Genomic DNA, 25,308 nt, shown 5'->3' with positions numbered 1-25,308 from the left:
AGATGATTTGACATTTTATTATTCAATAAAAAGATTATATACCACATGTCAAATTTAGTAACATATATCAATCAAATGGCCCATAATGTATAAGACTTTTCTTTTAATTTTTCGAATCAGCCTCAGTTGTTAAAACAACTTTACCCAAAGTTGACTTTCTTTCAAACAATCAAGGTTTCAAAATATAGAAATCAGATCAAAATTGGCTAGAATCTGTCTTAAAGAAAACCCTAGAATTGATCCTTAGAATTGAAAACTCAGCGACCCTAGGGTTTTGGCAATTTTGAAACCATGCTTAGAGAGAGAGAGAGAGAGAGAGAGAGAGAGAGAGAGAGAGAGAGAGAGAGAGAGTGAGCAATAAACTAGAAAAAATGACAAGAGAGAGCAATTCTTGAAACTAGAAAAAATGACAATGTGGGCTACCTTAAATAGCCTGATACTTAATTCCCCAATTTACCCTCGACATCCCTTTAAATGCCCCATCCGTTATTATACTGAGTAAGTCAAACGGCAGGTGGATTTTCATCAATCTCAGTCAACCTAACCGTTAAACTACCCTGTAGTCCCGTACCCTCGCCATTTAACCTTAAAATAAACAACAAAAATTAATTATCTTCCTTCTCTCTCTCTCTCTCTCTCTCTCTCTCTTTTATATTTCGAAATTAACAATTCTCATTAACCAATAAATGTTTTCTAAAAAAAGACGTAAAAGCATTAGAGAGAGAAAGAAGAGAGAGAGAGCTGGACTGGTGCACAAAAGCGCACGGTAATGATGTCTGCGAGTGATGGGTGAAGGGTGCTTTTCTCTGCTTTTTAACGCCGACGACGACGGCGAAAGAGAGAGTGGAAACCAAAGAAACGTCGCCGGAAAAGAAAAAGAAACGTTGTTGAGAGAGAAAAGAAGGATATACGGGAAAAGGGAGAAAAGAGAGAAGAGAGAAGGGTTTAGTGAGAGAGACAGTGACGAAGTTGCGTGTCTTAGAGGTCACTCCCGCCTTGTTTGACTGAGTCTGGAGTCTACATTCTCGAATCGTCACGGAGGAATATCCAAGAGAAACGTCACCGAAAATCACTGTTGTTGAGAGAAAAAGGTAAGATCAAAGAAGGGTTTAGTGAGGGAGAGTGACGAAACTCGAAAGTTGCGTAGGTTGAGAGGGCTCTGCCGCCCTTCCTTGTTTGACCGAGTCTCGACTCCTTACGGAGGATTACTGCCTCGGATTTCATTATCGAAGAGAAAGGAAGTGTAGAAAAATACTCTGCTTCAATATTTATTTATGGATTGGATAAATTTCTTATGGGTTTTCTGTCTTCGTTCCTCAACGCCCAAGTTCGAGTTTTGGTTTTTTTTTAGGGTTTCGATGAATTAGGGTTTGCTGAATTCACTCAGAAGATGATGATATCAAGAGGGCTCTTCGGCTGGTCTCCGCCGCACATACAACCGTTAACACCGGTTTCGGAAGTATCGGAACCCCCTGAGTCTCCGTCGCCATACTTGGATAACAATGAGGCAGTGCCCGTGGAGGATGAAGAGGGGATTGAGGAGTCAGAGGAGATCGAGCCGCCGCCGGCTGCGGTTCCTTTCTCGAGATTGTTTGCTTGTGCCGATGGCTTCGACTGGGTTTTGATGGTTGTTGGTTCTTTAGCTGCTGCTGCTCATGGGACGGCCCTTGTTGTTTATTTGCATTACTTTGGAAAGGTTATTCAGATACTTGACTGGCATAAACCTTCGGGAGGTTCGGAAGAGCTATTTCAGAGATTTACGAAGGTGAGTTTTTGGACCTTATTATTATTTTTATTGTAATGAATTTTCTTTTGCTTTCACTGTCCTAGTAACAATTCTGTAACTTTGCATACTCTCTTCGTGGATGTCGTTCTGCTGTATTTGGTTAGTATGTCCATGATAAAGTGTGCACCTTCTCCCTGACGTGTCTGTTTCATACTGGGCGTCTTGGATACTGTTCTATTAGCTACAGTCTGGAGGAAGGCCATAAGCAATTTGTTGAGTTAATTAGGGAATTGATTTTGGCTGTCTTCACTAAGAATTAAGAAAACCATCATTTTAAACTGGAAGGTCTTAGTGCTTCTAAATAATAACAACAAAAGGGGAAAATAATGAATTATGATACCACTCTGCCTTCTAGCCAGGTGAAGATGAACCCCCAAATGCAGTCCTCAATCTGTTTGGTGACAGCATATGAATTCCTCTCCTAGCCTGCATTCTCGTCCTGCTTCTATTTGCCCCTCTCACATACCATATACTTTACCACTCTTGAAAGGAAATTTGACCATGTTTGGAGGTTTAGGTGAGAGATTTTGACATTTGTTAGTGGTTGTTGAATAATTTATGGATTGACTGCTTGAGCGAGAACAGGAATGATTATGTTAAGAAAAAGAGTATCTGGGGTAAGGTTTGGGATAAGCCTTGTCATCTTCAGCTTAATGGTAGTCAATGTTTTGGGTAGTTTTCCGTAGTTCATTTGTGTCCAGTTAGTTAGCATGGACATGCTTTTTACATTACATTATCTCTCTCTCTCTCTCTCTATATATATATATAAGGTGTTATTGTCTCGTTTGTCAAGGGGCTGGAGGAGAAATACTTTTGGTTGCCAAAACCTGTACAAATTGTAGCTTCTGAATGCCAGTCATTTATGTGGCAATCGGCATAAGAGTTCTGAGTCACTGATCATTATGGTTTCATAGGCTGAGAGGTTTGGTGGTTGATAGAAGAAGGAAAGGCATTATTATGCATAAGGGACATTATGTATGTGAAAGATGAAGCAAAAAAGAAGTTATTGGTGTGACTAGCTACTAAATAACCTACCATCTAGGCTGTTTATGTGGTCTAGACTCTAGACTACAGTTCTGCAGGGTATCAAATGTGTGTGCTATTGGAGATGATGTGTGCAAGAGGTGTTACCATGGATCTGTTTTACTTGAGTACCCATGGATCACCATGCCCAAGAAGTGTGGGATCATGTATGTAGTAACGTGGAATTTTCATTTCGGGGAGGTTCTTGAAGGTCTTTTATCTGGTTAAACTTATTCCTTAAGCAAACCAGCAAGGCAGTGACTGCATCTTACGCATGGTTAAAGGTAGTTTTCTATGAGTTTGAGGAAATTTACGAGCCCACAAGGGGATTCTGATTTCAGAATGGGATTTTTTTTTTGGCATGTGAATTTAGTTCATTGTTAATTTCTTTATCTACTAATAATGGTAAGTAGTTTGCATTTTGACTCTTGTGCTGTAATAGTGAGATTTAGAATGTGTAAGTTAACTACAAATAGGAGTTGGGGAGTCCAATTTTAAATTTCAACCAAAGAGGCAGGCGGCTTCTACAGCTTGCTTTTGGAAGGAGAACTTTAATCCTTTTACCTGATCATTGATGAATGGTATGTGTTATCACCTTCCTTCCCCCCTCTCTCATATAGACTACAGTTGAATGATGCTGGTTTCTTAATTGGTTACTTGAGAGTCTTCTGCAGCCAATCCCATTATGTTGGGATAAGGCTGAGTTTATTGTTCTTGTTGTAGAGTCTTCTGTGAGAGGTACACTGTTGCTGGAGATTGTGTGGAATTCATACTTCAGAAGCCCCTAGATCAGCGCAGCTCACCTCAGGCAATCAACAGAAACTAGAGTGATTCTATCTCTTATTTTTTTCTGTTTTATTTCCTTGGCCTTGAGACCAAAACTCATTTCCCTGAAACTCATTTCACAAACTAGTCATAGCTCACCTGGGCTGCTATCATGTAGACATTACTAGGCCACCTCGTTGCTGTCTGGGTGGTGCCCTAACAACACTCAACTGTAACTCTTTAAAGGGCAATATGCTTCAGTCTGAACCTTAATATGTAATTCTTGTTGTGGGTTATTGGTAAATCCTTAGTTAACCCCCAAACCTCTTGTTTGAATACTCTTCAATCTATATCTTAGGCCGAAGAGTTCTAGAGATCTTTTTTCCAATAGCTTCTATGAGCACCCTTAGTTTTGGCCATTACCTTCTTGATTTTACAATTCCAACCTTTAGGGTCCACAATGCTGGAGACCTGATGCAGGCAGTGATCAATGGCCTAAATTAAAAGCCTACGGGTAATGGTCCCTAATACTGGAAAGATGAAATGAATGAGATTTTACCCTTCTTGTTGCCAGCTTCTACGTCCCCACAAGTATTGTGGTTATATTATTAGTTTGGATAAGTTTAGTTGACATTATGGTATGTTGTGAGTGGAATCTGTTATTACTGTGGTCATTCTGGACTGAAGGTGTTGAACGAAAGAAGTATATATTCAGAAAAAAAAAAGAGAGCATTCGTAAAATTATAGTGGACGGGACTAAAGAACCCCAATTGTTTTAGGATTCAGAATTATTCTCCCTCCATCCTACAATGACCACTCCTCTGGAAAGCCAAAAGCGTAAGGGTGAGTGGTTAAAGCATTAAAGACCCCCCTCGTTTTTACGTTATTTCCCTTCCATTAGTTGTTTAAGTCATTTCATATTTAACAAAAGCATGTGGTAACAAGTGCGAAATTGGTAAACTATAAATAACACTCATTATTTAAATCTTTGAGTTGTAGAAACAATCGGGGACAAGTATACCTGTGATAATTAAAGGTTGTGAGGACTGAAGAGTTCATTACTACCTTAAAATAGGATGGATGAAGTGGAGGGTGCGTCTGGACTCTGGAGTGTTGTGTGATCAACTTATTCCTTTAAAACTCAACAGGAAAAATTTATAGGACAGTTATATAACCGATGATGATATATAATGCTGAATGTTGGGCAGTGAAGTAACAAAATTAAACATTCTTCGTTTTTCTGAAATGAGGATGTTGAGATGGATGAGTGATAAAAATAGAAAAGGTAAAATCGGAAATGAACAAATTAGAGCTAATTTAGGAGTAACTTTGATACAAGATAAGTTATGAGAAAGTCGTTTAAGGTTGAATGGACGTGTTAAACATAGGCCTTTGAATAGCTTAGTATGGAGGGGTGATTTATTTCAAATTGAAGGAGCTAAAAGAGCCAGGGGTAGACCTAAAATGACCCTAGGTGAAGTGGTGAGGAAAGACATCATAGCTTAGGACTAGTAGCTTATTAACAAGTATGGCTTTGAATAAAGTTGATTGGAGAAAATCCAACACCATTTGGTTAAGATAACCATCTTGTTCTTATTCAGGATAAGTTGTGAGAGAGGTGGCACTGATATGTGCAACGGAAGCCTTTGAATGCTCTATTACGGAGGGATGATTTGATTTGATTTGATTGAGGAGCTAAAAGAGCCAGGGGTAAACCTAAAATGACTCTAGGACAAATGGCAAGGAAAGGCATGCATAGCTTAGGACTGGTAACAAGTATGTTTTTGAATAGAGCTGATTGGAGAAAAAAGATCCATGTAGCAGACCTCATTTAGTTGGGATAAGGGTGAGTTGAATTGAGTTGTTACAATTTCATTACAACCTACACCAAGGAGGAGAGAGTTTAAGTACTTCTACAACAAAGAGAATGATAAGTAAATAAATTAGTAGTGATAGCAAAACTCTCTCTCCCCTAGGCATATGTTGAATACCGTCTCCTAATACCTTAATGAAGATGCCAATTGGTTCAAACTCTGAAACTGAATGTGGTGTTGATGTTTCTTTTCCAAAAACCTTCTATTTCATAGTATATGTTACTCATTAACGTGCTAGTAGAAAAGCATAGAGAATGGGTGGTGGTTCTCATGACAAATGTCTGTTGAATGCGGACTAGAATATCCAACTTGTAGGAGTTGTTAAGGGCTTGTATGTCTCCAATCTGGTGTGTACAAACAACATCAACATGAAGTTTATAAAGTAAATAATATTTGTAACTTAAGAGATTTTTAGTCTGGTCCAGTAGTATGATAATTTGATTCTGAGTGGAATGACCATCAAAACTGGATTAGTCGATTGACTGATGGCTTTTAAACAAATCCAGTACCGACCAGTATTCTTGCATTCCTTCCAACTTCCAAGGCCTGTTGTTTATTTTGTCTTATTTTTTACAAGTTGCGATCCAGAATTCGTCTTTAACTCTGTTCTTGTTTATTCTGCAGCATGCTTTATACATTATCTATATAGCCTCGGGTGTTTTTGCTGCTGGGTGGATTGGTAAGATCAAACATGCACCAATAATTAGTAATTGCTGCTCTGTTTTGTTGTATTATGCTATTATGAAACCCTTTTGCTGCCTAATACTGATCAACTCTATGTAATAGAGGTCTCATGTTGGATTCTGACTGGAGAGAGGCAGACTGCAGTCATCAGGTCAAAGTATGTCCAAGTATTACTCAACCAGGACATGAGTTTTTTTGACACGTATGGGAACAATGGTGACATTGTGAGCCAAGTACTGAGTGATGTGCTGCTCATTCAGTCTGCTCTTAGTGAGAAAGTATGTTTCAGACTCAAATTTTCTTTCTTCATTAAACTGAAGGATTATGGATTCAGTCAGAAATTATATGCTTGCTATTTGGTTTTCAAGTATTTCTCCTTTTCTGGATGTTACATATGATTTTCTTTGATTTATTAGGTTGGAAACTATATCCATAACATGGCAACGTTTTTTAGTGGTCTGGTGGTTGGATTGGTCAACTGTTGGCAGATTGCACTCATCACATTAGCGACTGGGCCATTTATTGTTGCTGCAGGAGGAATATCAAATATATTTCTTCACAGGCTTGCAGAAAATATTCAAGATGCATATGCTGAAGCCGCGAGCATTGCTGAGCAGGTTATTTCCTCTACAACTTATGTTGTCATCTTGCTAGAGCTTCTGCTCCTGAGATTGATGAAGCCTCTCACTCGTCTGTAATCAGTTTGTATAAGTATGCTAAATTGTAGGTGTTTTGCTTACACTTGTTGAGAGAATGCGAGGGCTGTTTCTGTTCTACAATAAAATTCTCTGTTGGTATCATAGTTGTCAAGGCGTAAGGTGAGGCGACCCAAAGTGATGGAGAAGGGTAAAATATTAAGCCGACACCAACAGGGCGTCTAGGTGTCGTCTATGCAACCAAGGCACCAGTCCTGGCTGAGCCACCTGGATGCCTGGGCGATGCAGTGACAACCTTCGTTGATATAAATGTGCTATTTGCAGCTGTTCTGATATAAGAAGATCATGTCCCAAGCTTTAACATAATCGGCATAATCATAAGACCTAAGTTTAAGGCCGGTGATACTATGAAATTCGCGTTTAAATGAGGGTGAAGATCCCCATTCGCGATCACGAATGATGTTTAATATATTGAGCTTAGAATAAGCCCAAACATGTGCAGATCTATAATTGTGCTGAATTTGAGCACTTTGAGTTTCTTCAAGGATTCTTTCATAGAAAAAATGAGTTTTATCGCCAGTGGATGGATGAAAGTGATCACGGAGGTAAATAGTGGCAATTTAAGAAGGAGTGTGGCGAAGATGGATGGATTCGATGGGAATGACTGGGATAAAGTTTGTTGCTATGAAAGGAGAGTTATTGACAGCCTTTAGGGTTGAGGCCGGTGATGGTAATTGAGATGAGATAGGAGAAGGATGTTCTTGAAGTTGCTTAGAGGATGTTGAGGCAACATCTTTATCTGAAGAGAAAGGGATAACAGGCTTCTGTTTAGGAGCCCCACAAAAATTCTCGAGTTAAAAAGTCAAGTAAACTGTTAGTATTGCCAAACTGTTAGTATTGCCTTTAATGAATTCAATACTAAAATAAAAAACAGAGAGTAGTGACTGCCATCGAGCAAAGATTTGTTTTGAGGCAAGATTTTTGACATCTTTCTCAAGGACATCTTTAGCTGCTTTACAGTCGACTCGTACCAAAAAATGTTGAATAAGAAGATCACTCTCAAATTTGGTTATACATAGAACAAGTGAAAGAATCTCCTTTTTTATTGCTGAATATTTTTGTTGAGTGGGATTCCAAGTACCAGAAGTGAAACGTACTAAAACTTCGTTTGGAAGATTAGGACATCTTTGCTTCAAGATACCACCATATCCAAAGTCGGATGCATCAGTCTCAACAATTTTGAAACAATCTGGTCGTGCTAAGTTTAAGCACGGGAGTGTTTTAGCTTTAAGCTTGATTTTGCGGACAGAATTAGTATGTACAACTGTCCATGGTTCAGGCTGCTGTTTAAGCCTATTGAACAAAGGTTTGGCGTACTTTGCTAAGTCTTTATAGAACTCAGCAATGTAATTTAGGCTACCAAGAAACCTTTGGAGTTGAGTCTTGTCTGTTATTTCATAAATTTTTTTTTCTTCAAACTGAATAGCTCGTTCTATGGGAATGATTGATCCAAAAGAGATGTAATGTCCCAAGAACCGAACTTTAGTTTGAAATAAACTTATTTTCTTGGCAGAAACAACAAGTCATACTTGACGAATAACAGAAAAGAAAAGATTTAAGTGTTTCCAGTGTTGAAAAATGTCCTGAGAATATATAAGGACATCATCAATATACACAATTATAAACTGTGAATATTGATTAAAAATCTGATTCATAATGTTTTGAAATTCAGATGGGGCATTTTTAAGTCCAAAAGGCATAACATTCCATTCGTATTGGCCGAATGGGACAACGAAAGCTGTCTTATACCTATCGTTCTCTGCTATCTGAATTTGCCAGTATCTTGACTTCATATCAAACTTAGAAAATACACTGGTGGGGTATAATCGGTTGAGAAGATCTCTCTTATTAGGGATAGGATACCGAATCCATTTAAGAACCTTATTTAAAGGTTTGTAGTTTATGACAAGTCTGGGTGCACTTCTTTCAATTTCAACATTATTATTGACATAAAATGCAGTGCAACTCCAGGGAGACTTACTTGGTCTAATAAGACCTTTAGCAAGAAGTTCAGAGATTTCTTTTTGACAAGTTTCCCTTAAATGATCAGACATTTGGGCTGCCCGAGCTTTAGTGGGAATTTGGTTTTCAGAAAAGGTATCTTCATATGGAAGAGTAACATTTCCTATGGGTTTTCTTAGAGCCTGGAAGGCGAACCTTTTCAAACCCAAATTGTTCACAGAAATCTCCATGTTCTCTTAATCCAGCTTGTCTATCTTTAGACTGTTGTTTTTTGAGTTTTAGGTCTGTGTAGAGTTGAAGACCTTCATTGCATATTTCAGTAGCTAATTCCCCGTAGGTGTATTGCTTGAAGGGAATAGTGTCATTATGCTTTGCTTTAAGTCGATACCTAACCTTTTGAGCAAATAAAGGAGGTAGTCCAGAGCTGAACTTTTCTTTCCATATGGAATTGTTGCAGTCCTCTCTAGAAAAGACTTTAGCAAAAAAGACGTCTCTATACCGTCTATAATGAGATAGTGTAGGACAACGAAGATTCATAAGTTCTCTTGTTTGATCAGCTAGAATGTTAGCTGGTCCAACAAAATGAAGAGTTATAGTGTAGACCAAAATATTAACTGCATCTTCTTGGTTGACATAAACAGTTCACTGGGCAAAATTACCATCAGCTAATTATTCAGTAAGTTGCGGAATACGGGTCACAACATTTATAATTTGCTGTTTAACTTCTTCAGACAGATAGAAATCCTACCAACCACGAAGTTGGCCGGAAAATCCTGTTGCTATCATTTTAGCAACCTCAGAATCAGATGAATGGTTAAGTTTTGCTGCTATAGCATATATAAGCATCTGTTTCAAAAGATTGATGATTTGGTATTCAGATAAACCATCAATATTCCACTTTGTGGCTCAACCTCAGCCACCGATGAGAACCTCTCCATCATGCATTACTCAGCTTCCTTCTGGTGATGTTGAAATTACTTTCGATCGTAGATCTAATGATTCAAGAAGATCTACCTCTTCTGTAATTTCTTCTTCTTCTGAATATCCTTTGTTTAAAGCACCTTTCTGTGCTTCTACCTCTAGAGTTCAGAATGAGAATTATGATGGAATTATAAATATTCAGGGTACTAACCGTACTGGTGTCAAGAATTTGGAAAAGTTATGCCTACCGCTCCAACAAACTATTATTAACCTCGACCTTCTCCTGTCGACCTTCAATTTGAAGTAGAAGGAGAACCTGCAAATTTCCCGATTGATGGTAATACTATTTTCGAGTGGAATATTGATGGTTTATCTGAATACCAAATTATCAATATTTTGAAACAGATGCTTATGTATGCTACAGTGGCAAAACTTAACAATTCATCTGATTCTGAGGTTACTAAAATGATAGCAACAGGATTTACCAACCAACTTCATGGTTGGTGGGATTTCTATCTGTCTGAAGAAGATAGACAGCAAATTATAAATGCTGTGACCCGTATTCCGCAACAACTTACTGAACAATTAGCTGATGGTAATTTTGCCTAGCGAATTGTTTATGTCGACCAAGAAGATGCGGTTAATACTTTGGTCTACATTATAACTCTTCATTTTGTTGGACCAGTTGAAATTCTAGCTAATCGAACAAGAGAATAACTTATGATTCTTTGTTGTCCTACACTATCTCATTATAGATGGTATAGTCAGACTGACGTCTTGGCATGCGTCACGCAACACTATAAGCGTATTATAGTGAGTGTCATTGGTGGACACTTTAATAATTCACCTCACTAAGACTCTTCTAGAAAATAGTGGGTCCTCCCACATGGAATGCCAGAGAATCTTATTGTAGCTTATTTTCAGTCACACCTGGACTACGTACAAGATAACTTTTGGCTGAAGCTTATCAGTTTCTGACACATACCCCACACCTTATGAAGTGTACCATTTTTGCGTTAAGAATACCTTATCTTGAGGCTGTTTAGCTGTCACGCTCGGTTGGTTGGATGCCCATTCGACGCCATCTCCATCAAGGCCCATTAGCATCCCTCAACCATAATTTATTGAAATTTGGTGTCCGCCATCTATAAAAGGAGAACTCTTCATTCTTAGAGGACACCACGAAATATAGGAAGAAATAGAGATATAGATAAGTTTGTGAGTTTTGTGAGTGTTCTGTAAACATTTTAAGTGTTGTGCTATCTACGACTGTTCGTGTTCAAGTTTGTAAATTGAAGTTTCTCATGTGAGTTTGTCATCCTTACTTTTGATTTCTTGTATTATGTTTGCTATTAGAAAACTAAAAGAAGAGCTTGTTTCATTAGATAATTTGATTAATATTTCTCTTGATTATATTGATTTTTATCTTTATCTTATTACTGTATATCCTGGCAACTACGCTAAGGAACTTCATAAACGCGAAATCGCTGATTTGGCTAAATTACAATCTGAGAAAAGATTGCTTCTCAGCTTGATAGCTTCCCCAAACCTGATAAGGATCACAACTACAATGGGGAATATGAGATTTAGACTCAGAAGAATCGCTATCGAACTCGAGTTGAGCAATATCTTGATCTGAGTTGGACTCGGAGTCTGGCTCAGGGTCAGATGAGCTGTATAGCAAGACCTTTTCAAGATTTTGCTTCTGAGGGTCTTCAATTTCTAAAGCATTGATTCTAGCTTTAGTTCGACATTTATTCTTATAATATCTTACTTTTCCACATTTATAGCAAACAGGAGGTTTATTAGGAAAAGTGTTTTGAGGACGAGTTTTTGAAAAGCGTTTCTTGAAGAAGCGCTTAGGTTTAGTTTTATAGTGTTTGGCTTGGTATTTGGCTTTGAAAACTTAGAGAGTTTCCTATAGGTTTTATTGGAGCCTGGAAGATGAACTTTTTCAAACCCAAATTGTTCATAGAAATCTCCAAGTTCGCTGAATGCAGCTTGTCTCTCTTTAGACAATTGTTTTTTGAGTTTGAGGTTTGTGCAGAGTTGAAGACCTTCATTGCATATTTCAGCAGGTAATTCCCCGTAGGTGTATTGCTCGAAGGGAATAGTGCCATTATGCTTTGCTTTAAGTCGATACCTGACCTTTTGAGCAAATAAAGGAGGTAGACCAGAGATGAAATTTTCTTTCCATATGGAATTGTTGCAGTCCTCTCTAGAAAAGACTTTAGCAAAAAAGACGTCTCTATACCATCTATAATGAGATAGTGTAGGACAACGAAGATTCATAAGTTGTTTTCTTGTTCGATCAGCTAGAATTTCAGCTGGTCCAACAAAATGAAGAGTTATAGTGTAGACTAAAGTATTAACCGCATCTTCTTGGTCGATATAAATAGTTTGCTGGGCAAAATTACCATCAACTAATTGTCCAGGAAGTTGTTGCGGAATACGGGTCACAACATTTATAATTTGCTGTCTAACTTCTTCAGATAGATAGAAATCCCACCAACCATGAAGTTGACCGGAAAATCCTGTTGCTATCATTTTAACAACCTCAGAATCAGATGAATGGTTAAGTTTTGCCGCTGTAGCATATATAAGCATCTGTTTCAAAAGATTGATGATTTGGTATTCAGATAAACCATCAATATTCCACTCGAAAATAGTATTACCATCAATCGGAAAATTTACAAGTTCTCCTTCTACTTCAAATTGAAGGTCGATAGGAAAAGGTCGAGGGTAATAATAGTTTGTTGGAACAGTAGGCATAACTTTTCGAGCTTTTCTCATAACTTGGTTAAGTTGAGGAAGGGACTCAGGAACTGCTGCCTGTTGAGGTATCATAGACTAAATTCTTTCTCTGCTAGTTCAATTTCAGAATCAGAAGGTTTGGCAAGAGAAAGAGTCAGGGCCTGTCTTCTTCAAATTTACTTTTAGATACCTGGAGTTTTTGGAGTCGGGTAACAATCTCATCAAGAATGTTAGACTTAGTTTTCTTTTTTGGGATATCTAAAGTTGGAGGAGGTTTGAATATGACAGACTGGTTGCTTCTTGGTTGAGAAGCAGTTTCTAGCTTGCTTGTAGGTTGAGAAGCAAAAGTTGGCCAGATATGCTCAATTTTAGCATGAAAAGTAGACAGAGTAGAAGCTTTTAATGAGTCTACTATCATCTCAATACGATCAGTTTGATTTCCAATAGACTGAAGACATAGATTAGTAAAGTTATTTTGTTCAACAACTTGACTAAGATGAGATTCAGTTAGAGGAGAAGCGGTATGGCTAGAGGTTTTAAGAGGAACAACCATCTTATTACTGCCTATTTTTAAGGTTTGAAATGGAGGGTGAACAGATTCAATTTATGTTCCTTCTTTAGAAACATAAGTGATTGTCACCTTCTTAATCTCACTAACCTGATGAGGGTTAGAGGATTTATTAAGAAGATAAATTTTTAACCACTGAAAGAAGGGAAGATTTATTTGATGAGTTTCCATATGAGAAACCAATTTTTCATGAAGCTCCTGCCGCTCAGAATCAGAAGAATAATGTTCTTAAATTTTTTTTCTTTTTCCAGCATTCTTAGCAGACCTGTACTCCTAAATTAAGAGTTTCTTATTAATTTGGAATTTGGGTTCTTCTGTGATATGAAGCATCATGATTCCTGAAGGGGCTTGCATATCAGAAGGGGTTGGAGAAGAAGACCCAGTTTCCCTATTAATTGGAGCAAGAAGAGGCTGAAATTGAGCCTGTGATTGTTCTCTTTGCAGAGGACCATAAACAGGTTGATTAACCTGGAAAGGTGTACGGTTAGTACCCTGAAGATTTATAATTCCATCATAATTCTCATTCTGAACTCTAGAGGTAGAAGCACGGGAAGGTGCTTGAAACAAAGGATATTCAGAAGAAGAAGAAATTATAGAAGAGGTAGATCTTCTTGAATCATTAGATCTACGATCGAAAGTAATTTCATCACCAGAAGGAAGCTGAGTAATGCATGATGAAGAAATTCTCATGGGTGGCTGAGGTTGAGCCATAGAGGTTAAGGTCCAAGAGTCAAGAAGATTAACTTCTGACCAGCTGATGCATCGTGGCACAAAATCTTGAGATCTTTCAGAATTGGCCTGGAAACAGACGGTTTGACCTTTTGGATCTATAATCTTAGCATTTGGTGCACAGGTGGTCATTGCCTTGTAATAGATACGATAAATTACTGCAATGTTCTAAGTTATTGGGAGAATATTGTATCCAAAAGCCCTTAAGGTAATAACAACACCATTTAATATATTTGGATCTGTGAGGGACATGGGTAAATTTGGTCTACTTTGAAAATAGACGGGTCCTTCACAGAGGCTGAACAAGACCCATTAGAGATTCATTAAAATTATTCATTATCGCATCTCTAATGGCAGCAAAAACTGCATTATTTAACCCTGGAAGAGTTAAGGGTTTCAAGGCGACCTGAACAAGGCCGATGTGGATGAATTTAAATCCACGCTCTCTATGCTTCTGAATCTGGGAGCTGGTTAAAAGCTGAATTTGCTCTTGATCAGAAGCAAGAGTATGAGTGCTTTCGCATGTCTTAATAACGTAGTCACTATGAAATGCGAAAGTGCCTTTATGATATACCTCGGATTCAGGTATTTTAAAGATGATATAATTATTAATAGCAACTTCAAGATTGCAAAAAACCACTTCTTCGGAATTGTGGACTGTGTCATTAGTCCTTCTGGAGGTGCTAGCTTCAGAAGATGAGGATCTCCTTGAGCTGGAGCGAAAGTATGAAGCCATAGTCTTAGAGGTTCGAGTCAATAAGGGTTTCAGTCAATATATCCTACTGTCAATCCCGCCTATTGTCAATACTATTTCGCCTTCAAACGTCTTTCTGCGGCAACACGGTTGAGTACGACTTGGGTGTAGGTCTATACGACAAAGGGTGAAACACTACCAACTTAATGGTCCTTACGACTTTGGCACCTGTTCAAACTTGGCTCTGATACCATTTACAACCAGGATCAAAGGAAAGTCGGACTTAGGCAGCGAGGGAAGCTATCAAGCTGAGAAACAGTCTTTTCTCAGACTGTAATTTAGCCAAATCAGAGATTTCGCATTTATGAAGTTCATTAGCGTAGTTGCTAGGATATACAATAATAAGATAAAGATAAAAATCAATATAATCAAGAGAAATATTTGATCAAATTATCTAATGAAGCAAGCTCTTCTTTTAATTTTCTAATAGCAAACATAATACAAGAAATCAAAAGTAAGGATGACAAACTTACATGAGAAACTTCAATTTACAGACTTGAACACGAACAGTCGTAGATAACACAACACTTGAAATGTTTACAGAACACTCACAAAACTCATAAACTTATCTATATCTCTATTTCTTCCTATATTTCGTGGTGTCCTCTAAGAATGAAGAGTTCTCCTTTTATAGATGGCAGACACCAAATTTTAATAAATTATGGTTGAGGGATGCTGATGGGCCTTGATGGATATGGCGTCGAATGAACATCCAACCAACCGAGCGTGACAACTGAACAACCTCAAGACAAAGTGATCTTGTCGCAACGAGGGTACACCTAATAAGGTGTGGGATATGTGTCAGAAACTGATAAGCTTCAGCCGAAAGTTATCTTGTTCGTAGTCCAGGTGTGTGACTGAAAATAAGCCACAATAAGATTTCTAACATTCCATGTGGGAGGACCCACTGTTTTCCAGAAGAGTCTTAGTGAGGTGAATTATTAAAGTGTCCACCCGTGACACTCACTATAATACGCTTATAGTGCTGCGTGACGCATGCCAAGACGTCAGTCTGACTATAGTGGCACTAGGTGTGGATGCTTGACACCTTGCAAGAATCAGAATAGCGTGTCTTGTTATCACGGCACTGGTTCATGGTTCAATAAGTCTGATATACTTTCTCTTCATAGGGAGTCTGATATACTTTCTCTTCCTGTAAACTTATGTTGAGTCCTTTGGTGATTGGTCTTGTTGCCAGTAGCCTAGTTGAATTTCTTTTTATTTTTGTTTGTTTACAGAATTGTGCCTACTCTAGCCCCTTCCTTTGATTTGTGATAGAGGAATCAGGAAAATTTTCATTACTAGTGCAAAAAAACAACATGCATATTAGTAACTCAGTACACACACATCCACATGCTCCCATCAAGGAAGCCTTTCCTTGACATTCCACCTTTTCTAAGCCACATGAAGGCCTTCTCTGGTCAAACTGACTGTTGTATGGCAATCCTTCTCTTTGGATTGGCCTTGTAAAAGTTTCAGGTCCAATCTCCACTAGATGGTTCATCATGTTGGGAGTCTTGGGACTTTTACCCTTGTACATTCTATTGTTAAAGGGGATATGCCCCAAAGCTGCAAAAAATTGAATTTTCAATCAATTTTGCAAGTTTTTTGTGTGCACATGGGAAATTGGGGTTAGAACAGAACCTACTGGACATATTCCACAATTGAGAACCCTGGGTTATTCTCAGTCTTGAAAAATTATTTAGATGAGAAAGCACATTTTATCACATCAAATCAATGACCATGCATAGTACCTAATGGAATCCTAGGGCACTTAATAGTTGATGTTGGGATTCTCAAAGAAAGCCAGGATCACAAAGGCTGAGATTTAACCAGGATGGGAGATTTGAAATAGCTCAAAACTGACAAATCTGATGGGCTGTAATCCAGTTCAAAGGATGTTATAGAAAATGGAATTAACCCTCTAAGTATGATTACAATACAATCATTGGATCTGGAGACTGGAGTTATAGGCAATCACAAAAATAGAAAGTACTATCGATACAGTTAGGCACCGTTTGACAACGTTCATGCCATTTCTGTGTCCAGAAACAACAGAAACATAAACTCACATTTCTGGGAACAGAAACGGTTTTTGGGGTGTTTGATAAACCTGTTTCTAGGTTTCTCTTCGTCATCGCTCGATCCATTCCAAGATCTAACCCTATAGCCATATTCAAAGATGGTGGTGGATCCTGGAAGAACCCAAACCTTTCATTATCTTACTCTTGATTAGCAGAACCACCATTCATTAGAAGGCAACTGAAGCTAAATTCTTCTTCTTCTTCATCTTCATCTTCTTGTTCTTCCCCTGTTTCATCAATTTCTTTCATATTTTTCTGCTTTTCTTCTTCCAACCAATCCCTTTCATACACAGAGAATGATGGAATCTGTTGGAGCTTTGTTATAGGGTTTGTAGCAAGCGATTCAAGAAATTTAACCAGAGAATCAACTTCATTGAACCCAATAGGGGAATCAGATTCGGTCTCATTCTCGATCTCGATCTCCTTTTCTTCAGATTTGGTCTCATTCTCGATCTCAAATCGAACCTGTTTTGGAGCATTTCGAGCTTGAGAAGGGTTCTTGACGGTTCACGAGCAGAGACCTGCAGAGGGCTGACCCTTGAGAGTTACTCACGCCACAGCTCATGTTGCGGGCGGCTGACCCTCTGGAGTTACTCACGCTGCGTCCTTGGAATCGTTTTGGAAGGTCTGCAGTAGAATCCTCGCCATGAGATCTGAATCAGTTCTTGTCGGTGGTGGAGGTTATTGAGGAAATGAGCAGGGTCGGTCGGAGTGAACGAGGAGGAAGATGGCCTACAGCAAGGGCTTTCACTCTCTCGGTTCTCGTTTTTGCATGAAGAGAAATGGGTGCGAGGGCTTTTTGTCGGGAATATCATGATTTTGGGTGCCCAAGACGTTTCTAGAAACGTTCGTCATATGTGTTTCTGGGAGCATAAATAGTTATAAATTTTGATTTCTATTTCCAAAAACAAGAGAAATGGAACGAATTTACCAAATGCTTTTTGGGCTTTTTCTGCGTTTCTGGGAGCAAGAAAACGCAAAAACACCAGAAACGGAACGTTGTCAAACGGTGCCTTAGAAACTACAGTGTAATAGTAGCTAATTCCAGATTTAGAAAGCCCAGCAACTAAGTAATATTCTGATGTAGTAACTGAGATTAGAAACGTGGGGAGACAGTGTTAAGAGGTTAGAAACATGCTGTGGAGAAATAGAAACTGAGTGAATAAGTAACTAAGTTAGGTATTGATTGCAGCAGCAGGCGTATGTATTCAACTGTTTGGAACTCGGACAAAAGTACACAGAACCTATAATGGAACCTGTGAAAGCTGTTAGAATGAAACCCTTAACCTATGACTATGTCAGCACCGATGGTAAATACATCAGAATTGCTGAGACTGGGGAAGACATACAGAACTCTTTCCAGCCCGATTGGTTTGGCCTTGGAGATTTAGCAACTGCAAGAGAAGAAAGAAGAAAGATAAAAGGATATGTTGGCTTCTCACCAACTGCGGAGAAAGGTTTCTTACTGATCTCCAGCCTGAAGTCCCACCAGGTTTACTGCTTCTCACAGTCTTAACAATTGAACAAGCAAGGTTTGTATTGGCAGAAAATCGTGGTTAGGGTGTGGTAAGTAATGAAGAAACAGTACAAATGTAGCAACTCTTCATAACTAAGGAAGAGTTAACAAAATATAGACGATGGGGATTGTAACATGTCTATCCAACCCTTCTAGAAACACTACTAAAATAAAGAATACAACGTAATAAAATATAAATTAATACTAATCCCGTGTAGGACTCAAATCCCTCATATTTGGGCATATATAATTGGCCGATTACAATAGTAAATCCAATAGAGAAGAAAGATAAAAGGATATGTTGGCTTCTCACCAACTGCAGAGAAAGATTTCTTACTGATTTCCTGTTCGGAGGCTCACCAGGTTTACTGCTTATTGTAGAACTAGGGAACAAGTGAACCAACCCCAGGCAGGATCTTAAAAGCAGTTAATAAAACTCAGGTTCAAGTACTCAATCAGATAAACAAGCCATATCCCCAAATCTGATATATCAAATTGCAGGAAATAGGGCTTAAAAGTCATATGTCAAGAAAACAGATAAACAGCCTTGGATGGCTTTCAAATAGCCAATCAAGTGCAGCTTCTAGATCCCTGAATTGATCTCCAACATATCAGCAGCAGCAAATTTTCTTGGTCGATTATACGTTGCAGCAGATCACCAAACACACAAATTGATTGGAAGGTAAAAGAAGAAAGAAAGAAGATAGAAGATAGAAGATAGAAGAAGGATAGATTTGGATCGGCCTCTCACCCTAGGACCTCTCACCCAACTGCATCTCACAGCGCAATAGCATAAAACATTTTTTTTTCTTTATCAAAATCGTGGGGCTGTAGATCAGCCTTCTCCCTTTATTTATAAACTTTCAAATTGATTACGAAATTGGGTCCTTCCTTCCGTGGAAAGGAAAGGAAAGGAATCCCCTCACAACTACATATTATCCTATTTGGAAACTAATTACAAATCAAATCAAATCCCTACATTTTACAAAGATAGAAACCCAGTAAATTAGAATTCCTACTTTCTAAATTGAAAACTGAAGTTAGAACTACCTAGATGATACCTTCCTAGCTATTACAAGGAAATGTGAAAATAGAAATCAGATCAATCAAAGATTTCCTAATATTTTGCAGCTTAAAATCCTCCATGCGAGCTGGTCATGGGGCCCACGAAATCTGCAAGAGTCCATCCAACTTTGTTCCACGTAATCTGGAGTTATCTTCGTAGAGATCAGAAGTCAATGGAAGGAAGATCTGGGAAAGTATTCTTTTAAAATCATCTCCCCACAAGTTGTCATGTCTCTTAATTTATGCTCCACCAAACTAGAATTCTGACCCAAGAAACTGACCACACCTGACCAGACTGTCTCTCAAAAGTCACAACTGTTGAATCCCACAACCGATCTGGACTGGTTTTGGCCTTGCTCCTGCTATCTACATTGGTTTTCCCCATTAAAAAAAAGAAAAAGAAAACTTGTCCTCGAGTTTTGATAATTCTGATACAAATCTTCATGTTGTGCATGTCAGTTTTCATGGCTGGGCACAATAGGCTTTTGATACCAAAATGATTTAGATCTAGGCCACTAGTGACCTAACCTCAGGTTGGATCTGAAAGGCAGTTAATAAAACTCCAGGTCAAGTACTCAATCACATAAACTAATCATATCCTCAATTCTGGTATATCCAATTGCAGGAAATAGGGCTTGAAAGACAGATTTCAAGAACACAGATAAACTGCCTAGGATGGCTTTTTAAATAGCCATCTAGTGCAGCTTCTAGATCCCTGAATTGATCTCCAAAATATCGGCAGCGGCATATTATCTTGGTCGATTATAGGTTGCAGCAGATCACCTAACACACAAATTGATTGGAAGGTAAAAGAAGATAGAAGATAGAAGAAGGATAGGTTTGGATCGAGCCTCTCACCCAATTTCATCTCTGAACCCACAGCACAACAGCATAAGCTGATGTAGATAAGTCACTTAATGGGCTTATTTGATTGGAAATAAGCCTTGGGTTGGGTTATGTATGTGTTGGGCCTTTGATCCCATGGGGTTTCTTTGTAATGAACCACTTTAATGGGCCTAAAATATTTGTAGAAAGTAGGAAAACGAGATTTAATTCATTAGTTTAGTTAGAGTCCTGTTTTGAGACTTTTATATAGTTTGGTTTAGTTATTTCAGTTTCCTAGTCAGTTTAGGTTTCCCAGTCAGTTTAGGTATCCCAATTAGTTAAAGATTGGGTTAGGCCTTCCTTTTTAGTGTTTGAGTCGGTTTTGAGTCTTCTATATAGGTTTGTAAGGAGCTACAACATTGAACACTAATTTTATGGAATGAAAAAAAAGAAAGCTTTGTGCCGGAGAACTGTGAGATGTAGTGCTGTGAGAGACAGCTTGGGTGAGATGCCCTAGGGAAGAGTGAGATACTCGACCCTACCTGTTCCCCTACCCCCATTATTCCCTTCATTCTCTTATTTCCCCTACCCCCATTATTCCCTTCATTCTCTTATTTTTGTTTTGTTCATACTATCTGTCATACTATCTGATTTTTTTTTTGAATTTACTAAAGATCCTACTTGGGATTGGATCGCTTGTGACCAATCTTACATTATAAGTCATTTCTTTTTTCTTTATCAAAATTGTGGGCCTTTTTTGTTTATTTATAAACTTTCAAATAAAGGAAAGGAATCCAAACTGCCGGAGAACTGTGAGTTGTACTGTAGATCAGCCTTTTTCCTTTACTTATAAACTTTCAAATTGATTACAAAATTGGGTCTATCCTTGCATGGAAAGGAAAGGAATCCCGTTACAACTTGATACTATCCTATTTGGAAACTAATTACAAATCAAATCAAATCAAATCAAATCCCTCCCTCTTGCAAAAATAGAAATCCAATAAATTAGAATTATACTTTCTAAAATTGAAAACTAAAATTAGAAACTACCTACATAATATCTTTCTAGCTATTACAATATGAAAATGGAAATTAGACGGTAAGGGTCCGGCTGTAATTGTCGATAATGTAAAGGGTGTGTTGTTAAAAGTGGCATTCCTCAAGGGGTGGCGCTGTAAATTTTCCAATAAAGAATACAACTTACTAAAATAGAAACTAACAATAATCCCATATGGGACTCAAATCCATCATATTTGGGGTTATGGAATTGGCCCATTACAATAGTAGACCCAAAAATATAAGCCCATGGCCCATTGACCTAGTGCACACACAAAATTCAACATAGTTGTCCGTTCTGGGCCTGGTTTGTTGCTGGCCTTCTTGTTCTTCTAAATTGCATCAGTACCACCACCCTTCAAAAAAAAAAAAAAAAAAAAAAAAAAAAGGAAATTCCCATATCCATGCATATTTATCTCCTTAGAGTCTTCAATTCCCTTGATCCATGATCCCCAACAGATGCCAAAGGTGAAAGGAGTAGTAAAATCAAAGTGTTTTTTGGATCTAAAGATATCTGAGGCTATGAAGTAGTGCAACCACCCACATTTTTTCCAGAGTTCTGCGCTTCCACTACCTTCTACAATTTCTTTACTCCTACATTTTCCGTGAATATATTCCACTATTTCAAAATTTTTATCAGTTTTCTCTGCTTCATAGTAGATTTCTGCCTTGTTCTGTCATGAATAAGTAGGAACCCACTGTTACTGCATAGCCTGAAAATCATGTACCTCCTCCCGCATGTTTTTGTTTCTGAGTAGCATATGTTTTCACCTGAAGATTCTCATCTAGTAGGCACTGGTCTATGCTTAAGACTCGCTGAGGTTTCTTATGTTATTCTAGACTAGTTCTACCTCATTAGTAGCAATGGAAATGTGTCTGGTCAGATTTGCTTCAACACTATGCCTTTAATAAATGGGTTTGGAAACCTGAACATGAAACTGACCTGCTTCTGTCCTGTAAATTCGATTTACTAATTGGGTCATGTTTGTTGGACAGAAAACCACCTGCTTGAGGCTAAGAGAGTCAAATTTATTTGGCAAATTATAGTGGCATATGCTTGAATTTGGACATTAGGTGTGAAAACACAAGAGTGCATGCTTCCGGGCTAGTCGTTTTAACTTTTAGTAATCATAAGATATATGCCATTTCTATTTTGTTGTTACAGAGTTTGTGAGTAAAACGGTTTGAGTGGGTCATACCATTAACCTGAACTCTACTCATTCAATAAATACATAAATAAGTTTAGTCATTGTGGTATATTTGTGCCATAGTTGTCACGGCGGCAAGGCGAACCAAGGTGTTGGAGGGCTGCCTAAGCTCTTAGGTGACAAGTCGACCGCCTTAAGGCGAACAAGGTGACCAAGTATTATTATTATTATTATTTTTTACCTGTTTTCTAATATTATTTAGTACGCCATACACCTTGTATCATAAAAAATCAACATTAAGCCACATTGAGTCATCAAAAACCAACATTAAGCTACATTAAATCATAAAAGATCAACATTAAATCACATTAAGTCGTCAAAAAATAATATTGGAGAACTACTCTTGTTTAATAAGTTTGAATAGTCAAATGATTTTATTTTTACATGATACATTTTGTATTAGGTAGAGCACAAAACCAGTTTTCGAACAAGTCGAAGATTACTTAAATTTGAGTTTTAATGACAGTTATGTTCTAGTCAAACCTATATTAACGTGTAAAGTGTTAAAATCTTCTAAATGAAAGTAATTTTATGGATATCAAAACAAAAGATTATTTTACCGGACTTTTGTTTTTTAGCAATGTTTTACCATGATAAGATTTATGAAATTTTCAGAATTGAGAAAAACCTAACATTTGAAAGTTGAAAATAGCCCGTACAACAAAAAATGCAGTTTTTGTTCAGGATTGGGGTGTTGACTTTTTATCTTTTTAGAATTTGATTTTTAAACTATTTTATTGGATTCAAATATGGGGTATTTGCTTAATTATGAAGAATATCTTCAGTAAATGAAATAAAAAAAATATAAAAACATTTACATAAATGACATTTGACATAAATAAGTGTTGCACCTTGGAGTAAGGTGCAGAGCAATAAGATGACAGTCGCCCAGACTCCAACTAGGCTGCTTGGACGCCTAGTCGTCGCCTAGGTGACACCTTGACAACTATGATTTGTGCTGTATCTTTGGATTCGCATAGAATTTGGGCACTATGATGTTAGTTGAACTGGAGAAAGTTGAATTTTTATGGTTATTTGTTATTTCTTAGCATAGGTACTATATGAGTAGGTCTGGCAACACCCTTAGGCCCTTCTAGTTCTTGATAAAAAGAAATATGATGGACAACACATTCTGAAGTTGATGCAAGTGTGAAAAAGGACTATGCCATTTTTAAGTAGATGATTTAGCAACAGTCCCAAAATAGAAGAAGAGTTATGATCTCTCCTTATATCCATTATGTCTTATACCTACACCACCTTGATTCTTTACTTGGCAACCTTCAATTTTTGGGTTTTTGCTTGTATTTGGAGCGAAGTATTTTGATGGTGGGCCGGTAGGAGTAGGGTAGAAATCAATGATATGGGTCTCAGGGTTGCAGGGGAGAGGGAGAAATCACACAAAGAAGGGGGGGAGGGGGAAGGATCACTCACAATGCCCGCAGGGCGCAGGCTCTTCACAAAAACCAAACTCAATTCATCTTCTCAATCTCTTCTCTAATTGAATATTACATGCATTTAAATAGTAAAGAAAACCAACATTAAAGGAAACCTACTCTAATTTGGAAACTCAAATTAATTGGAAACTAAATCCTAGGAGCTGTCACCTACTTAAGTTACCAAAAATAAAAGATTGCATGAGAATAGAAATAAAATCCTAAAAGATCCTACTGGTCAAAGACCCAACTTGGATCCCGTTCATCTCTGTTTGGATCGGTCCATGGGTGTGCATCTACATCATATTTCCCCATACTTTGTCCTGCTTCAGTGGGACGAATAGGAACAAGAAGAGTTATACTTAGATCCATTTTATGTAAATGAGTTCATTGGACAAAGTAAACTGTACTCCAGCTTCTCGTAGTTTGTTTTGTTTGTACAGTGGCAGTTTAAGGTGGTTGTCTGTTGCTTGTTTGGTAATGAGTCCAAATTTATGGTCTATTTTTTGTAAATACTTCTTTTCTTATCCGTTTATAGGAAACTGAGTAAAAATTTAACATTGATCCATTTGTCTTCTCATACTGGATAAAGTACCCAACGCCTGTTATTTGGTAACGGAACCTAATTTTGTTTACTTGCAGGCAGTCTCTTACGTTAGGACCTTGTATGCATTCACAAATGAAACATTGGCCAAGTATTCTTATGCCACTTCACTCCAGGCAACACTGAGATATGGTATACTGATAAGTCTGGTGCAAGGTCTTGGACTTGGATTTACATATGGACTTGCAATATGTTCTTGTGCTTTGCAACTTTGGGTTGGAAGGTTCCTAATTTCACATGGAAGAGCCCATGGTGGTGAAATTGTGATAGCCCTCTTCGCTGTGATTTTGAGTGGCCTGTAAGTAAATAGCCCTTTTATTTTCCTGTTTAATGCTTTATCTGGTCTCGTATTTTACAGATTTTCTCATCTCTAACCACTTATGTTTTCTAGTGGTCTAAATCAAGCAGCAACAAACTTCTATTCATTTGAGCAAGGGAGAATTGCTGCTTACAGGCTTTATGAGATGATAAGCCGTTCAACTTCTTCTGTTAATCAGGATGGAAATATTTTAGCATCTGTGCAAGGCAATATTGAATTCCGGAATGTTTATTTCAGCTACCTGTCTCGCCCTGAAATCCCTATCTTAAGTGGCTTTTACCTAACTGTACCAGCTAGAAAAACTTTGGCCCTTGTTGGCAGGAATGGGTCAGGAAAAAGTAGTATAATTCCTCTCATGGAACGGTTTTATGATCCTACATTAGGTCCGGACCTCACTTTCTTTTTATTTTCTTTTTCTCCTATTGTTCTGCTAGAACCCTCCATGTGCTCTCTGTATTTCCAACGGATTATTTGTTTTGTTTTGCAGGAGAAGTACTTCTGGATGGTAAGAACATTAAAAGCTTGAAACTGGACTGGTTGAGAAGCCAAATAGGACTTGTCACCCAGGAACCTGCCTTGCTAAGTTTGAGCATTAGGGATAATATTGCTTATGGACGGTCCAATGTTACTTCTGATCAGATTGAAGAAGCTGCTAAAATAGC

General features: G+C 37.9%; 1 protein-coding gene across 1 annotated transcript; it reads left to right on the top strand.

The window, feature by feature from the left end:
- Positions 1 to 698: 698 nt before the first annotated feature.
- LOC122066801 (ABC transporter B family member 6-like) lies at positions 699 to 25,303 on the top strand (the record flags this gene model as incomplete). Its single annotated transcript, XM_042630635.1, has 7 exons — positions 699 to 1,765; positions 6,073 to 6,127; positions 6,235 to 6,410; positions 6,549 to 6,749; positions 24,366 to 24,625; positions 24,719 to 25,029; positions 25,134 to 25,303. Coding segments are annotated over exons 1-7 (1,548 nt in total), but the record flags the coding sequence as incomplete, so codon positions are not given.
- Positions 25,304 to 25,308: the final 5 nt, after the last annotated feature.

This window comes from Macadamia integrifolia, unplaced genomic scaffold (assembly GCF_013358625.1).
Source record: "Macadamia integrifolia cultivar HAES 741 unplaced genomic scaffold, SCU_Mint_v3 scaffold2595, whole genome shotgun sequence".
Lineage (NCBI taxonomy): Eukaryota > Viridiplantae > Streptophyta > Magnoliopsida > Proteales > Proteaceae > Macadamia > Macadamia integrifolia.
Note: the sequence above shows the minus strand (reverse complement) of the source record. Positions and strands in the feature narration are given on the sequence as shown.